Genomic DNA, 19,264 nt, shown 5'->3' with positions numbered 1-19,264 from the left:
TTGTAAGAATGAAAAGGCAGGCTTTTTAATTGCAGTCAAATAATTCCCTCTGTGAGTAAGATTCACAGAATGGGTTGTTTTACTGGCTGAAGCAGTTTCTGGCAGCGGCTTATAGAGGGAAAGGTCAGCCACTGTATTTGTTTATATGAAAGGGATGTGTGTGTGTGTGTCTGTTTGGGTGTGGTTGGGCTTGGAAAGGTGAGGAGTGCAACTTCCTGACTCAAAGATGCAGCAAAACACCGTCAGCAGTAAGAAAAACATTAATGATTTTGACTTATGTATCTGGATTAGTCTTCACTTACCAAGGGCCCCTTGGCAAATGTCAGTTCTCGTGGCACCCCCAGCGATGAACTGGGGTCTCAAACACAGCTCCTGCACATAAGAATAAGCAGCTGAGCTTCAGCATAGACACACCTTCCTCATATTATAGTGTCATTTATATAATCAAAAACATATTAAAAACATTTTTGTAAAAAAGAAAATGTTAAATAAAAAAGTGAAAACACTACAGTCCTTTTAAATGGTGGTTATTGTTCATTCTCTGGAAGCTGATGTTAGGACAACTTCTTCAGCTCGTCATGATTTACAATTTAAGTTTTGATTGTATTTCTGTAGTTCTGTATCTATTGTATTGATATAGAACTTCAACACAGACCTCTCTTGTGTCTGTGTTGATTTAAAAGAGCCTTAATGCCTATTATAAAGGTATGTATTTGCAAACAAAACGCCTCACAACCCTTGAATATGACTCATCTCCACGTCACATTCCTGATGTTAGCTACTGCTTAAAAATGACACCCAGCATGACTTTCTTGGGTTTTTAAATAATAACACATACTTTTATCCAGAAGTCATTAATGCTGCAAAATCCACTAGTTTTTTGTATTTTATAATACAGTAGTGTACATACGGATGTCCATAAGTGATAAAGCAACCAAATCTGAGGTAATCACTGCTGCTAAGTTCATAATAATCGATCCACTATATCAGCACTTACTTTGGGTCTTTTCCATTGCACTCCTCTGGTTTTGTAAGAGTTTGGTCCTAGTTCCTTGAAGCCCAGAGATTCTGGGGCTGCTGGGAACATAGGATCACAGAAGAGCTGCCCGGTGCTCAGACACTGGCTCCGCAGCGCCTCGAAGTCCTGGTTCAGGTATTTAAGGGCTTTCGCGTTGGTACCGAACCCCGCGGCCTTCGCTCGCTTCTTCGCTAAAGTTAAAGCAATTCCCGACATTTTCTTAATGTGGTTCTTTCAAAAACACGCAGTTTAGAGACCTACGACACCCAGAAGTGAGTTTACAGACTTTATTTTCACTCCGCCCCTGTCAGCCTCTCAGGAACTCTCGTTTCAGGCGGGGTTTATTTTCTGTCAGAGGCATGAGCAAGAGGAAGAAGCGACGTTTGGAAACATCATTCGGCTGTTTCTTTTAAGCTAGGCTATATAGTAGTTGATTACTTTCATATTCTGTGATATAATTGGTTAGAAACGTTTTTTGACGGAGCTGCTTATACTGAATTATTTTTGCGCAGAAAATAAACATCAAATCCCAGGACAGAACACGAGGATAGAATTGATTAGTGTGAAAAATAATAAGTTACTTCCAGAAAAACTAATTTCTGGCTCCGCAGCGTCTCAAAGTCCTGGTATTTATGCGCTTTCGCGTTGGTACCGAACCCCGGTTTTTAAAGCACTTTTACTCCTACCATAACAAGTCTTGCTCTTTTAAGCTTTATTTGATTTCATCTACCTTCATTAACATATATATTGCGAAAGTGAGCTGAATGCTTGTTTGTTGTGTGTTTGTTAATGCAAACCCATGAAATTCTTGACAAATCTATGGAGATTAACAATATGTGTCTACAATGGGTATGCTCACACACACACACAGATAAACATGCATGCTTCAAAACTGAAAAAGAATGGAAAAGAAAGATACGAGCACATGCACTGCTAAACAAATAATAGACAGAGCTAGAAATATCTTCTAATAAAAGAGAGTAGATAAAGCCAGAGGGTAAACCACCCTGAACATCAGTGTAGCTTTCCATAGCGTAGCATTTCTGTATCTTTTGTTATTTCTCTACAAGGCAGGTAACTTTTTTTTTTTATTTGTGTTTGGGTTTTTTTTAGTCACTGCTCAAAATGGATACAAATTGATTTACATTTACATTACATTAACATTTATGCATTTGGCAGACGCTTTTATCCAAAGCGACTTACAAAAGAGGATCTAACATTCAAACTACAGCACAGAATTGAGAAGAGTGGATATAAATGTGACATTTATTTGTCATATGTACATGTAAACCTTGAGGAGTGCTGATTGGCCAGAGTGACCTGTCAATTTGTTAAAATTTATAAATTTACTGCAGCTTTCAGATATGTTTTTTATCTGACTCACAACAGCAGCTCATAACAATATGTTGTGGTGTTTTGAAGAGGTTCCAATGGTCTTGGGGTCAGTGGCTGATAAAAATCTTCAGCAAAAGCCAAACAAAGGAAAACTGATGTATGAGAACTGGGGTGCCGAGCCGTGTTCTGTCCAAAAGAACAAAATCCATACATGAATACACAACAGAGCTTAACATTTCTGCCGGTGGTGTTTCAAAGCTTGTAGTTCTCATTAGAAACAGTTCTCATCCATTTAGTAGGGGAGCTGTGCTATTGGAAAATCAACCAGCTAAAAGTAAGTAAAGACATGCTGAGCAGATCCCCTTGCAGTGGAAAAAACACCATGAGTACACTCAAACAAGTCCCAAACCTCAAGGCATGCTGGGGGCTGCCTGGCATGGCCCTAATAAATCCAGACCCCTTCTTAATACTTTAGCCAATGCCACAATATCACAATGATCCAGCACAGTTCTCAAACAGTTTTCAGTGCATGTTGCTTTAGATCAAAATGGCCACTGCTTAACCCCCCAAGTTGCTATAGTGAGATGTAGAACAATGGATCAGAAGCTCTTGTTTTTATTATTAGGGTCCTAGCACGTAGTGTGGGGACCCTATAGCGATTGTCGGGTTTTTTCTTATTAGGGTTCAAGCACTCAGTGCGTAGAACCCTATTGTTTTTGTACCGGTTTTTCTTATTAGGGGTTCGAGCACGAAGTGCTTGAAACCCTATTGTGTTTGTTCTGATTTTAATTAGGGGTCCAAGCACTGCAAGTGCTGGAGCCCTATTGTTTTTGTTCCGATTTTTCTTCTTTTTTAGGCTTCCGAGCACAACATGCAAAGGAAGCCTATTGTTTTTGTTCTGATTTTTAGGCTTCCGAGCACAAAGTGCAAAGGAAGCCTATTGTTTTTGTTCTGATTTTTATTATTATTATTAGGCTTCCGAGCACAACGTGCAAAGGAAGCCTATTGTTTTTGTTCTGATTTTTATTATTAGGGGTCCAAGCACTGCAAGTGCTGGAGCCCTATTGTTTTTGTTCTGTTTTTTCCGCTTTTTTTGTTTTTTTTTTTCTTCTTTTTCTCCGATGAAACGCGATGGGCAGCCCAAACCGTAGGTCCTACAGACTTGTCGTTTGGTCAACTGGTAGTAAACCCTCCCGCTACTCAGGCGCAAAAAATCAGCCCGATCAGCCTGATGGTGGCGCTATAGCGACGCGGAACGCGTCGCTCCCTTTATCTCCTACCCCGTGTGGCGTAGAAACGAAATTCTTTTTTTCCCAGATTCCTCTGGTCAGACCCTACAAAAAAGCCTCAAGAACCCATAAGCTCCGCCTACTTAGATTTTGAGCTAATTTGCATAATATGCAAAATCGCACAAATTTTTGAGCGCGAACTAGTCTCTGGAAATGTACCCAATATGGACATATGTGGTATCAGCAGAATCCTAAGAACCTGAACTTTAATAATTATCCAAAAAAAGTTGGAATTTCATCACTGCTTGGCTTCCAGACTCCGCCCAAATACAGGGGTACAGCTCGTGTTCCAAAAATCAGACAAATACAGCTATAACTCGCAAACGCTTTCTCCAAATGCTACGATACTTCACATGCTTGATCCCTATAAGGGCCGGAAGACATGAGTACTTGGTTGTGCAACTGCAAGCCTAGGGGGCGCTATAACAGCAAAGAATTTGTTACGCTTCACAGGATTGTCCCATTGACATGCCGCTTGGTATGCATGTGGTGTGTGATGAGCTGACACAGATTATATGACGATGATGTCATATTCAAAAAAACATGTCCGCCATCGGCCAATCAAATTTCAGCAGCTGTTTCATGACCTTAACAAGGTCCTATCATCATGACACTTGCATGGTATGTCCATGGCCCCACTTCCTGAGCACATAAAATGTTTCATAACGATAGCCACTAGGGGGCGCAATTAAATTTATCAACATGCAAATATGGAATATCTCAGCGAAATATAAACATATTAACAAGCAGTTTGCTTTATTTCATACTCTGCAAATTGCCTTACAACTTTGTAATTACAACTATTGTCAAAAAATGCATAGTTTATCCACAATAGTCAGGTATGTGAAAATGGAGCTTTTCGCACTCCTCCCTGGAAATTTGTCTTAATTGTCTCAATAAACAACTGGTATTTTTGAAGTCTGTATAGCCTGTAGGTAAATAATTATCAAAAAAATCTAGAACTTTTGACACGCTGTTGTGGCAGTTATTTAACAAATATGCATGGGCGGGCCTCGATGCACTCTTTGAGCTATAACTACAACAAACTTCACCCAAATCAAACACAACTTGGTACACATATGTATGTCATTACTCTGAAGTAGTGTGCCAAATGTGACCACATTGCACAGAAAGGGGGCGCTACAATTAGACAGCAACTGGTTGCACAGGTTATTAATTGATTACACCGCCACCTAGAGATGCAGTACCAGCAAGATGAGATAGATATATTCTGAACATCATGGAAAAGGACCTTGTGCATTTTCATAACATATGCCTAAATCATTTTTGAGTTACAGCTGTTTTTTATGTGATGTTTCAACGGCAAGCTGCACATCTCTATTTAAGCAGAGGCTGCAATCACACAGTAATGAAAGTTCCACATTTTTTTGATAATTACTAAAGTTCAGGTTCTTATGATTCTCATGATACCACATATGTCTATATTGGGTTTTGATCCAAGGACTAGTTCTTGATCAAATATATGTCCGTTATATCTCATTTATACCCACCCCTGCAGACTAGCTATGCAGATTCCCCCCTCAGCCCCTCCCTCTCCTTCTCACACACAGACTGTCACCTCTCCCCGTCCCCTCCCCCCTGCCAGTCAGAGAGGGCCAGAGGACAGAGACAATTGAAAACATATCTAAACAAATCAACAATAACATCATGATTGGTTCCTTATTTTTGTTTCAGTGTCCAAGTTTTCAGCTCCACTGTCCGAAGGAGCACTTTACAGAAAGGGGTGCACCTCTTGCTCTGCATACTTTCATTGCTCCCTTTCACATGTTCTTCAATGGTCAGGACACACACACAGCAGATATGCTGCAAATGTATGACCTACTGTCTCTGCCTTTTTTATCTATAATGTGGACCAACAGAGTATGTGTGTGTAACTGTGTAGGCAGTGAGTGGAAACAGGTTTTAAAATTATCCAGCAGCACTGTTCTGTCTGATCCACTCATGAGAGCACAATAAACACTGACATAGCATCACAATGTCAGTGTCACTACAATGCTGAGAATGTATGAGCAACTGTGTCTGAATTTATGTCTATAAGTTTGACCAATAGCATATATGTATCTCAGTGTGGACAGTGAGTTGACACAGGTGTTAAAATGTCTAGCAGCACTGCTGTGTCTTATCCACTCATAAGAGCACTACACACACTGACCTATCACCACAATGTCAGTGTCACTGCAGTGCTGAGAATTATCCACCACCCATATTAAATATACTTTGTGGATGTCCTGAACATTGGGTCAGAATCCAGGGTGAAATTCCAGAGTCAGTTCTGTGCTCTGTGCTGTCTCTGTAACCCAAGCCCCATGTTCACCTGCCTGCAGAACAGAAATTTACCCACTCATCTACTACCCCTTCTTCTTACAATCCAGAGCACCAAGGATCACATTTTAAAGCACTACAAAATCTATATTAAAGTGTGGCTCCTGTATCAGGAACTGTCATATGCTACGCTCCTGCTCTGCAAAGACTGCTCGCTTTCACCCTGCTCTTCAATGGTCTGGACACCCATACCTCCATACAGCAGGTGTGACTCAGGTGTTGGCATTTTAAATCCCTCAGCATCACTGCTGGACAGAGAATAGTCCACAACCAAACACTGCCAGCAGAGAGTGTCTTCTGTCCACTGATAACAGACTCGAGTACAAGCCACTCCACATCATATCTGCTGTTTGGGGCTCCTGAACATTAGGGTGAGAAACCAGAGTGCAACTCCAGAGTGACTTCTGTGCTCTATACTGTGTCTGTCATCCGCTACTAATCCATCTCACGCTACACTTCCAAAGAGATGCCAGAACAGCATGGAACACCTTACAAACACTACACAAACTTCCCCAAAAGCCCCTACTATCTCAGGACAGCTCATATGAATAAAACACCTTACAAACACTACACAAACTTCCCCAAAAGCCCCTACGATCTCAGGACAGCTCATATGAATAAAACATCTTACAAACACTACACAAACTTCCCCAAAAGCCCCTACTATCTCAGGACAGCTCATATGAATAAAACATCTTACAAACACTACACAAACTTCCCCAAAAGCCCCTACTATCTCAGGACAGCTCATATGAATAAAACATCTTACGAACACTACACAAACTTCCCCAAAAGCCCCTACTATCTCAGGACAGCTCATATGAATAAAACACCTTACAAACACTACACAAACTTCCCCAAAAGCCCCTACTATCTCAGGACAGCTCATATGCTAGCACATTGTTCTTCTACCAGCGAATACCAGCTTGGACCCCGGGAATTGTCGCTTGCGGCTATATTTAGGGGTTCGAGCACGAAGTGCTTGAAACACTATTATAATTGTTAGGATTTTTATTATTAGGGGTTCGAGCACGAAGTCCGATGAAACGCGATGGGCAGCCCAAACCGTAGGTCCTACAGACTTGTCATTTGGTCAACTGGTAGTAAACCCTCCCGCTACTCAGGCGCAAAGAATCAGCCCGATCAGCCTGATGGTGGCGCTATAGCGACGCGGAACGCGTCGCTCCCTATATCTCCTGCCCCGTGTAGCGTAGAGACGAAATTCTTTTTTCCCCTGATTCCTCAGGTCAGACCCTACAAAAAAGCCTCAAGAACCCATAAGCTCCGCCTACTTAGATTTTGAGCTAATTTGCATAATATGCAAAATTGCACAAATTTTTGAGCGCGAACTAGTCTCTGGAAATGTACCCAGTATGGACATATGTGGTATCAGCAGAATCCTAAGAACCTGAACTTTAATAATTATTCAAAAAAAGTTGGAATTTCATCACTGGTCGGCTTCCAGACTCCGCCCAAATACAGGGGTGGAGCTCGAGTTCCAAAAATCACACAAATACAGCTATAACTCACAAACGCTTTCTCCGAATGTTACGATACTTCACATGCTTGATCCCTATAAGGGATGGAAGCCATAAGTACTTGGCTGTGCAACTGCAAGCCTAGGGGGCGCTGTAAAAGCAAAAAAATTGTTACGCTTCACAGGATTGTCCGATTAACATGCCGATTGGTATGCGTGTAGTGGGTGATGAGCTGACTTAGATTCTATGACGATGATGTCATATTCGAAAAAACATGGCCGCCATCGACCAATCAAATTTCAGCAGCTGTTTCATGACCTTAACAAGGTCCTATCATCATGACACTTGCATGGTATGTCCATGGCAGCACTTCCTAAGCACATAACAATTTTCATTACGATAGCCACTAGGGGGCGCATTTCAAATTTTCTACATGAAAATATGGAATATCTCAGCGAAATATAAACATATTGACAAGCAGTTTGCTTTATTGCATACTCTGCATAGTGTCTTACAACTTTGCAATTCCAACTATTGTCAAAAAATGCATAGTTTATCCACAATAGTCAGGTATGTGAAAATGGAGCTTTTCGTACTCCTCCCTGGAAATTTGTCTTATCAATAAACAACTGGTATTTTTGCAATCTGTATAGACTGTAGGTCAATAATTATTCACAAAAGTTTGAACTTTTGACATGCTGTTGTGGCAGTAATTTAACAAATGTGCATGGGCGGGGCTCCATGCACTCTTTGAGCTATAACTACAACAAACTTCACCCAAATCAAACACAACTTGGTGCACATATGTACGTCATTACTCTGAAGCAGTCTGCTAAATATGCCCGCATTGCACAGAAAGGGGGCGCTACAATTAGACAACAACTGGTTGCATAGGTTCATAATTGATTACACTGCCACCTAGAGATGCAGTACCAGCAAGATGAGACAGTTATATTCTGATGACCATGGGAAAGGAGCTTGTGCGTTTTCATATCATTTGGCAAAAGCATTTTTCAGTTTCAGCTGTTAGTTATGTGAAGTTTTGAATACAAGCTGTACTGCTCTTTTTAAGCAGAGGCTGCAATCACACAGTAATGAAAGTTCCACATTTTGTTGATAATTATTAAAGTTCAGGTTCTTATGAATCTCATGATAACACATATGTCCATATTGGCTTTTGATCCAAGCACTAGTTCATGCTCAAATACATGTCTGTTCCCACTCACCTGCCTGGAGCCTTCTCTTTTTTGCTGAATCCCCCCTCAGCCCCTCCTTCTCCTTCTCACACACAGACTGTCACCTCTCCCCCTCCCCTCCCCCCTGCCAGTCAGAGAGGGCCAGAGGACACAGACAATTGAAAGCAGTTTTAAACAAATCAACAGTAACATAATGACCACCTCCTTATTTTAGTTTCAGTATCCATGTTTTCAGCTCCACTGTCCAAAGTAGCACTTTGTAGATCTAACATTACAGAGAGGGGTGCACCTCTTGCTCTGCATACTTTCATTGCTCCCTTTCACATGTTCTTCAATGGTCAGGACACATACAGAGCAGATATGCTGAAAATGTATGACCTACTGTCTCTGCCTTTTTTATCTATAATGTGGACCAACAGAGTATGTGTGTGTAACAGTGTAGACAGTGAGTGAACACAGGTTTTAAAATTATCCAGCAGCACTGCTCTTTCTGATCCACTCATAAGAGCACAATACCAACTGAGATAGTACCACAATGTCAGTGTCACTACAGTGCTGAGAATGTATGAGATACTGTCTGAATTTATGTCTATAAGTTTGACCAATAAAATATATGTATCTCAGTGTGGACAGTGAGTTGACACAAATGTTAAAATCTCTAGCAGCACTGCTGTGTCTTATCCACTCATAAGAGCACTACACACACTGCCATATCACCACAATGTCAGTATCACTGCAGTGCTGCGAATTATCCACTACCCAAATTATATATGCTTTGTGGGGTCCTGAACATTGGGTCAGAATCCAGGGTGAAATTCCAGATTCAGTTCTGTGCTCTGGGCTGTCTCTGTAACCCAAGCCCCACGTTCACCTGTCTGCAGACCAGAAATTCACTCACTCATCTACTACCCTTTCTTCTTAGAAGTCAGAGCACCAAGGATCACATTTTAAAGCACTACAAAATCTATCTTAAAGTGTGGCTCCTGTATCAGGAAATGTTATATGCTACTTTCTTGCTCTGCAAAGACTGCTCGCTTTCAACCTGCTCTTCAATGGTCTGGACACCTATTCAGCAGGTATGACTCAGGTGTTGGAGTTGTAAATCCCTCAGCATCACTGCTGGACAGAGAATAGTCCACAGCCAAACACAGCCAGCAGAGAGTGTCCTGTGTCCACTGATGACAGACTCGAGTACAAGCTACTCCACATCATATCTGCTGTTTGGGGGTCCTGAACATTAGGGTGAGAAACCAGAGTGCAACTCCAGAGTGACTTCTGTGCTCTATGCTGTCTCTGTCATCCGCTACTCCTCCAGCTCATGCTACACCTCCAGCTCATGCTACACCTCCAAAGAGATGCCAGAACAGCATGGAACACCTTATAAACACTACACAAACTTCCCCAAAAGCCCCTACTATCTCAGGACACCTCATATGAATAAAACACCTTACAAACACTACACAAACTTCCCCAAAAGCCCCTACTATCTCAGGACAGCTCATATGCTAGCACATTGTTCTTCTACCAGCGAATACCAGCTTGGACCCCGGGAATTGTCGCTTGCGGCTATATTTAGGGGTTCGAGCACGAAGTGCTTGAAACCCTATTGTGTTTGTTCTGATTTTAATTTGTTATTATTAGGGGTCCAAGCACTGCAAGTGCTGGAGCCCTATTGTTTTTGTTCCGTTTTTTCCGCTTTTTAGGGGTCCAAGCACTGCAAGTGCTGGAGCCCTATTGTTTTTGTTCCGTTTTTTCCGCTTTTTTTGTTAGGGGTTCGAGCACGAAGTACTTGAAACCCTATTGTGTTTGTTCTGATTTTAATTTGTTATTAGGGGTTCGAGCACGAAGTGCTTGAAACCCTATTGTGTTTGTTCTGATTTTAATTTGTTATTAGGGGTTCGAGCACGAAGTGCTTGAAACCCTATTGTGTTTGTTCTGATTTTAATTTGTTATTAGGGGTTCGAGCACGAAGTGCTTGAAACCCTATTGTGTTTGTTCTGATTTTAATTATTATTATTATTAGGGGTTCGAGCACGAAGTGCTTGAAACCCTATTGTGTTTGTTCTGATTTTAATTTGTTATTATGGTCCTAACACGTAGTGTAGGACCATATTGTAATTGTTAGGATTTTTCTTATTAGGCTTCCGAGCACAAAGTGCAAAGGAAGCCTATTGTTTTTGTTCAGATTTTTATTATTATTAGGGGTTCGAGCACAAAGTGCTTGAAACCTTATTATAATTGTTAGGATTTTTATTTTTATTATTATTCTTCCGGTTCTTTTTCTGCACTACAAACGATCGCACAGCCCAAACCGTAAGGCCTACAGACTTGAGGCTTGGTCAGTAGGTAGTAAACCCTCCCGCTACTCAGGCGCAAAAAATCAGACTGATTGGCCTCATGGGGGCGCTACAGCGAAGGACAACGCATTTTCTTACGGGGCTCCTACCACGTGAGGCGTAGAGACGAAATTTTTTTTCCCCCTGATTCCTTGAGTCCTGCCGAATCAAAAAGGTCAATACAACCACTAAGCTCCGCCCACTTAGATTTTTTGCTATTTTGCATAATTTGCAAAACCTACTTTTGCGAACTAGTCTGTGGATTTTTGTCCAATTCTGTTGAGCATGGTGCCAAATTGTTTGTAAGAGTCTGGAGGTTAATAATTATCCAAAAAATGTTAGAATTCGGATTCAAGATGGCCGCCATATGCAAATGAACCTCTTCGGCTCTTCGTCTGTTTTACTTAAAAATTCATAACAATTGTATACTTTACTCAAATGTGTTCAATTTGCATATTGAACTTACTCTCATGATTCTGAGGTACCAAGTCAAAGGAGGAGCCAATATTCATATAGGGGGCGCTGTAAATGCTACAAGTGTATATCTCAGCATCCGCAAGGCAGTTTGAACCATCCTTTGGCATGCTGCTTCTATGGGCAAAGCTATAAGTGGAAAATTAAGGACAACGCGATTCGGGCAAAATTGTGATCGTCATCGGCCAATTAGTTTTCAGCAGCTGTTTGACTACCTTAACAAGGTCCAATCATCATGAGACTTGACTGGTATGTTCCTGGGGTCACTTCCTAAGTGCATAAAAAATTACGTAACGATAGCCACTAGGTGGCGCTATATCAAGAAAATGTGATATATCTAAGCAAAAATTAAGTGTATCGACACGCAGTTTGCAGCTTTGTATACTCTGCAGATGGCCTAACAACTTTGTAATTGCAAGTGTTGTGAAAAAATGCATCCTTTTTTCTCAATAACCAGTTGTTCAAAATTGAACTTTTTCGAACTAGTCCGTGGAATTTGGCTCTATTCCAAAACAATTGACTTTGTTGGAATCTGCAGAGTCTGTAGGTAAATAATTATCCAAAAAAGTACAACATTTGGACACACTGTTGAAACAATAAATCAATTAGTCCAAGTGTGCTGAGTTTTTACATTCTTTCAGCTGTATCTCAAACAAATGAAGCCCAATTAAGACCACAATTTACATACATATGTAGAGTCTTACCCTGAAGGAGCCTGTACAATATGACAGAAATCCATCAAAAGGGAGAGCTACAATTACACAATTACATGTTATGTGCAGTTTCTGTGTTCATGCTGGATTTCTGTAATTGGGAGGGGCCTGTAAGCCACATACTGATGAAAGTTCCACATTTTATTATCAATAATTAAAGTTCAGGTCCTTAGGATTCCTCTGATACCATATATGTCCATGTGAATGAAATATTCAAAGAGCAGTACCTGATTAAAAAATCTCTATGTGCATTTGTAACAGCTCAGCTCCTCTATGGGACAGTAGTAAATTGTTTCACCAGCAGGTGGCACTCTAAGACCATATATTGCTTTGTTCATCTACATTCAAGAACTTATTTCTCTGTACAGGTCAAAAGTCATAACATATGAACAAAAATATTTATCATAATTAAAAACGGTGCTCACCAGTCATATCATGTCCTTTGCTAAACTAAAACAAATGGTTCATTAGCACTTGTGAAACCTCACTGTCCAAAACTGCTTAGGGTCTCTCTGTACTGATGCTCCTTACACCAACACTAAGGCCTCATTGTGCAGATCCTTGCTTTAATGGACACCTCATGGACACGTGACATGCAGTTAGTGAGTGATGTACTTAATCCGATTCCATGTTGTTGTTGATATTTACTATACACAATGGCTGCCATTGGCCACTGAGGTTTCAGCAGCTCTTTGAAAGGCCCAACAAGGCCCAATCATAAAGAAATATTTACAGGGTGTCTATGGGGCACTTCGTAAGTACATGAGACATTTCCAAATGTTAGCTGCTAGTTGAAGATATAACAAAATCATAGATTCATTTTTACCTTGTTTGGCCTAAATGGTTCATGTGTCCTAAGGCCTCATTGACCTCTCAGACTGGCCAAAGGTCCCAATTAGGCCCATTCGTGTTAGGACCATGCCATGCAGCTATATTTAGGGGTTCAAGCACGAAATGCAAAGCATACTTTTGTCAATAAGTCTGTGCATTTTTGTCCAATTCTCTTGAGCATGGTGCCAAAACGTTCACATGAGTCTGACACTAGGTAATTATAGAAACAATGTTGACATTTTCATTCAAGATGGCCTCCATATGCAGATGAACCTCTTCGGCTTATCACAAGTTTTACTTGAACGTCTGTAACTCCTCCATACTTTATTCAAATGGGTTCAAATTTCAGATTCTACTTAAGGACATGATTTTAAGGGTACCATATCAGCGATGTAGGCCTATTGTTTCCAAACAGGCCTATTCTGCGAGAACCCTGTTAATTGTCGCTTGCGGCTATATTTAGGCTTCCGAGCACAACGTGCAAAGGAAGCCTATTGTTTTTGTTCTGATTTTTATTATTATTATTATTATTCTTCCCCCAAATTTCGCCTGAAACGGATCGCACAGCCCAAACCGTAAGGCCTACAGACTTGGTACTGGGTCACCAGATAAATAAGGTCACACTCTACGATCGTGGAAAATAACAGCGTATTTGGCCTCAAGGGGGCGCTACAGCAAAGAAAAACGCTTTCATTAAAGGATTTTCCACGCCGTGTGGCGTAGAGATGAAATTTTTTTTTCTACATGATCCTTGGGTCCTGATGAATCAAAAAGGTACATACAACCACTAAGCTCCGCCTACTTAGATTTTTTGCTAATTAGCATAATTCGCAAAATCTATTTTTGCGAACTAGTCCCTGGATTTTTTTCTGATCCCCATGACCTTGGTGTCAAAACGTTCACAGCAGTGAGCTGGTCAATAATTATCAAAAACATCCTGACATTTCGAAACAAGATGGCCGACATATGCAAATGAATGTGTACCGTGAATTGCAAATTTTACTTAAAAATCTGTAACTCCTTCATGCTTAACTCAAATCTGATGACCTTTCACACGTTGCTTCTAGACATGATTCTGAGGTAGCATGCATTTGCTGTTGCCTGAAATATTATAGGGGGCGCTGTTATAGCTAGCAATGTCTTTTGGCTAATATCTCAGCATCTACAAGGCCAATTAAGTTGACATTTGGCATGCTGGTTCAGTGAGCATGCCTACATATGGGAAATTAAGGACGACTCAATACGGGCACGTTTAATGATGTCAACAGCCAATCAAATTTCAGTTTTATTTCATCATTCTTTTGACAGGCTTAACAATGCCCAATCATCATGACATTGGCATAGTATGTTCATGGACACACTTAGTATTTGCAGAAAAATTTTCGTGTTGATAGCCACAAGGGGGCGCAATTTATTTTTTAAACATGAAATATGGAATATCTCAGTGAAAATTTACCCTATCGACATGTTAATAGTTTCATAATATACTGTACGTAGTGTCTAACAATATTGCAATTGCAAGTATTTAAAAAAAAATTATAGATTTTCTTCAGTTGTCAGGTATGTGATTATGGAATTTATCGTACTAGTCCGTGAGTTTTGATCCTATCAACACACAATTGGTCTCATTGCAAAGTGTATTGCCTGTAGGTAAATAATTATCAAAAAAATGTTTAGATTTGGACACGCTGTTGCTGCAATACGTCAACGAACACAAGTGGGCGGAGCCCAATGCACTCTTTTAGCTATAACTCATTCAAACTTCACTCAAATCAAACCAAAATTGGTACACATGTGCATGGTATGACTCTGAAGAAGTGTATCAATTATGATCAAAATGCACATACAGGGGGCGCTAGAATTGGAAAAACTACTTAAAAATATGTTTTTTAATTTGTTATAGCGCCACCTATGGATGCAGTACCAACAAAATGTATTGATCTGTTCTGAAGCACATATGAAAGAAGCTTGTGTTTTTTCATAACATTTGGCAAAAGCATTTTTGACTTACAGCTCTTTATGTGTCATGTTTAGAATGCAAGTTACACACCAGTGCTAAGCAGAGCCTGGATGCCACGCAGTAATGAAATTTCAACATTTTTTTGATAATTATTAAAGTTCAGGTTCTTGTGATTCTGCTGATACCACATATGTCCATATTAAGTCATTAAGCACAGACTAGTTCGCGGTCAAACATATGTGAGTTATTCTCAGCAATGTATTCAAAGGCATTATTGAAGAGTCCCCCTTCCCCCCTTCCCTCCTATTCCTTCTGACATGCTCTCTGCCTCTTATCTCTCTCTCTCTCTCTCTCATTCGCTCTCACAGATTCTAATAGCTTTACTAAGAGACAACAGTAGTTAATAATAAAAATAATAATTAAAATATATATTTTTCCAACATTTACAAATTGATGTAACATATGAATATATATATATATACACAAGCTGTATATGTGTACCTGTATAGCATATACATACATACTTATTGTGTATATGTTGTAAGTAGTGATGCATGGGTTATACTGAGGTCGGTGCTACCCACTGTCTCTCAGGCAGTGACAGACTGATACACACTGTGCAGTGAAGAGGGCTGGGAGCCCATCATCCAAGGATTATCTTATCTTATCTTATTATTAACAAAATGTAATGATTTGTTTTTGAGCACATATGAAAGAAGCTTGTGACGTTTCATAACAATTGACAAAAGCATTTTTTAGTTACAGCTGTTCATGTGTGATATTTTTAAGGCAAGTCACAGACCTCTTTTAGTAGCATCTGGATGCCATGCAGTAATGGAATTCCACATTATTTTAATAATCATTAAGGTTCAGGTTCTTGTGATTCTGCTGATATGTGCATATCAGGTCATAATTCAGATTGTAGTTCATGTTCAAATGTATGTGGGTAAAGCTCCAACAGCACTGCTTGGTTTGATCTATAAGGTCCAGTACAAAACATCACCACCAGATGGCAGTGTTGCACTGTGAATAATCCACCACCCATCTCATAATGCTTAGCAATGGTGCTTGAGGCTCACAGACAGATCAAAATCAGAAATTTTGGATCTCCTAAGTCAGCAGTGAGTATGCAATGTTGTGTATGATCTCAAAGTGGCAAAAGTAAGCAAATGCATTGCATGGACAGCGAGGAAGCCGTAAATCGCCGCTTGCGGCTATATTTAGGGGTTCGAGCACGAAGTGCTTGAAACCCTATTGTGTTTGTTCTGATTTTAATTTGTTATTATTATTAGGGGTTCGAGCACGAAGTGCTTGAAACCCTATTGTGTTTGTTCTGATTTTAATTTGTTATTATTATTATTCTTTTTCTTTTTCTGCCATAAAACGAATCGCACAGCCTAGAGACTTGAGACTTGGTCAATAGGTAGTAGTCGGTCTCGCTACTCAGGCGCAAAATATCAGCCCAATTGGCCTCAAGGGGGCGCTACAGCGAAGGAAAACGCTTTCATTAAAAGATTTTCCACCCCGTGTGGCGTAGAGACGAAATCTTTTTTTTCCCTGATTCCTTGGGTCCTGCCGAATCAAAAAGGTACATACAACCACTAAGCTCCGCCTACTTAGATTTTTTGCTATTTTGCATAATTTGCAAAACCTACTTTTGTGTACTCCTCCGTGGATTTTTGTCCAATTTTCTTGAGCTTGGTGTCAAAATGTTCGCAGGAGCCTGTAGTTTAATAATTATCAAAAAAACGTTGAAATTTCGATTCAAGATGGCCGCCATATGCAAATGAACCTCTTCGGCTTATTTTATGTTTTACTTAAAAATCTATAACAAACTCATGGTTTACTCAAATGTGTTTACATTTCATATTCTACTTTCAGACATGATTCTGAGGTAGCTTGTCAAAGGAGAAGCCAATATTCATATAAGGGGCGCTGTAAATGCTTCAAGTTTATATCTCAGCATCCGTAAGGCGGATCGGACCGCCGCTTGGCATGCTGCTTCTATGGGCAAGGCTGTAGAGGGAAAATTAAGGACAACTGGATTCGAGCAAAATTGTGATTGTCATCGACCAATCAGTTGTCACCAGCTGTTTGACAACCTTAACAAGGTCCAATCATCATGGGATTTGACTGGTATGTCCCTGGTAGGCCTCCCTAAGAGCAGAAAAATTGTCATAACGATAGCCACTAGGGGGCGCTATGTCAAGAAAATATTATATATCTCTGTGAAAATTAAGCATATTGACACACAGTTTGCTTCTTTTTATACTCTGCAGAGGGCCTAACAACTTTGTAATTGCAAGTGTTGTCAAAAAATGCTTTGCTTTTTCTCAGTTTCCAAATGTTCAAAATTGAACCTTTTCAAACTAGTCCGTGGAATTTTGCGATATTCCCAAACAGTTGACCTTGTTGGAATCTGCAGAGTCTGTAGGTAAATAATTATCAAAAAAAGTTCAACATTTGGACAAACTTTTGTTGTAATAAAACAATTAATTGAAGCGTGTGGAGCTTTAAACATTCTTTTAGCTATAACTCAAACAAATTAAGTCTAATCAAGACCAACCATGACAGACGTATGTATGGTCCTACCCTGAAGAAGTATGTACAATATGATCAAAATTTACCAAAAGGGGGCGCTACAATTGGACAAAAACTGATTTAATTGGCTTTTTTATGTTATAGCGCCATCTAGGAATGCAGTGGCACGCCAACTTAATTATGACATCTGCTCCTCAGTCTGATCAAGCATGTGAAGTTTTAAAATTTTTGGGGAAAGTGTTTTTGAGTTATAGGTGTATATTAGTGTACACATATTGCAAATATTTGACTTGTGGAATACATGCTAGATCTCTCTTATTGTGAGGGGCCTGTAAGCTACATAGTAATAAAAGTGCAACAATTTTTTCATTCATTCATTATCTGTAACCGCTTATCCAGTTCAGGGTCGCGGTGGGTCCAGAGCCTACCTGGAATCATTGGGCGCAAGGCAACAATTTTTTGATCAGTATTAAAGTTCGGATCCTTAGGATTCAGCTAATACCACATATGTCCATGTTAGGTAAATATCCACATAGGAGTACACGCTCAAATGTTTCTATATGTGCATTCATCCATCCATCCATCCATTATCTGTAACCGCTTATCCAACTTAGGGTCGCGGGGGGTCCAGAGCCTACCTGGAATCATCGGGCGCAAGGCGGGAATACACCCTGGAGGGGACGCCAGACCTTCACAGGGCAAATATGTGCATTCATGGCAGAGCTAAATATATGTGAAAGTAGTTATTTCTCACCAGCAGATGGCAGTCTAAAACTATACATTGTGCTGTTGAACTACAGTGGCTCTGAGACATTATGCAAAATGCAATGTGGAGCAAAGACCATAAGGCCCAGAAACACCTCCCTTGGCAGCAACATCCAGCAGGTGTGAAATGACTCAGCCAAGGAATTGACACTCTTTGGCCAGATGGTGGCGCTATAGCAAAGGGAAAAGCATTGCGGTCTATATCTCCTACACCGTAAGGCCTATAGATGAAATCTTTTTTTTCCCTTATTCCTTGACTTTAGACAAACTAATTTGCTATTGGATCATTTAGCTCAGCCCACTTAGATTTTGAGCTAATTTGCATAATTTGCAAAATATACTTTTGTCAATAAGTCTTTGAATTTTTGACCAATTCCCTTGAGCTTGGTGCCAAAACGTTCACGAGTCTGACCCTAGGTAATTATAGAACGAATGTTGACATTCTGATTCAAGATGGCCGCCATATGCAAATGAACCTCTTCAGCTTATCACAGGTTTTACTTGAACATCTCTAACTCCTTCATACTTTGCTCAAATGGGTTCAAATTTCAGATTCTACTTATAGAAATGCTTTTAAAGGTAGCATGTCAGCGATGTAGGCCTATTGCTTCCAAACAGGCCTGTTAAGCGAGAACCCCGTTAATTGCCGCTTGCGGCTATATTTATTATTATTATTATTCTTCCTAATAAAATTCTGCCTTAAAACGGATCGCACAGCCCAAACCGTAAGGCCTACAGACTTCATATTTGGTCAAAAATTAGTAAACCCCCCCGCTACTCAGGCGCAAAATATCAGCTTGATTGGCCTCAAGGGGGCGCTGCAGCGAAAGAAAACGCTTTCATTAAAGGATTTTCCACGCCGTGTGGCGTAGAGACGAAATTTTTGTTTCTACATGATCCTTGGGTCCCGATGAATCAAAAAGGTCGATACAACCACTAAGCTCCGCCTACTTAGATTTTTTGCTAATTAGCATAATTTGCAAAA

At 40.2% G+C, this 19,264-nt stretch overlaps 1 protein-coding gene across 1 annotated transcript in view; it reads right to left on the bottom strand.

The window, feature by feature from the left end:
• The window catches only part of LOC136677721 (calpain-2 catalytic subunit-like), a 28,741-nt gene extending 27,401 nt beyond the window's left edge, over positions 1–1,340 (bottom strand). The window contains exons 1-2 of the mRNA XM_066655319.1: positions 998–1,340; positions 303–372 (exon numbers count right to left, since the gene is read on the bottom strand). Of these exons, the coding sequence (XP_066511416.1) occupies positions 303–372; positions 998–1,234 (307 nt within the window). The 5' untranslated portion in view covers positions 1,235–1,340. The remainder of the gene's footprint in view (positions 1–302; positions 373–997) is intronic.
• Positions 1,341–19,264: the final 17,924 nt, after the last annotated feature.

Source organism: Hoplias malabaricus, chromosome Y (genome assembly GCF_029633855.1).
Source record: "Hoplias malabaricus isolate fHopMal1 chromosome Y, fHopMal1.hap1, whole genome shotgun sequence".
Lineage (NCBI taxonomy): Eukaryota > Metazoa > Chordata > Actinopteri > Characiformes > Erythrinidae > Hoplias > Hoplias malabaricus.
The sequence above is the reverse complement of the archived record's forward strand: the minus strand, read 5'-3'. Positions and strand labels throughout refer to the sequence as shown.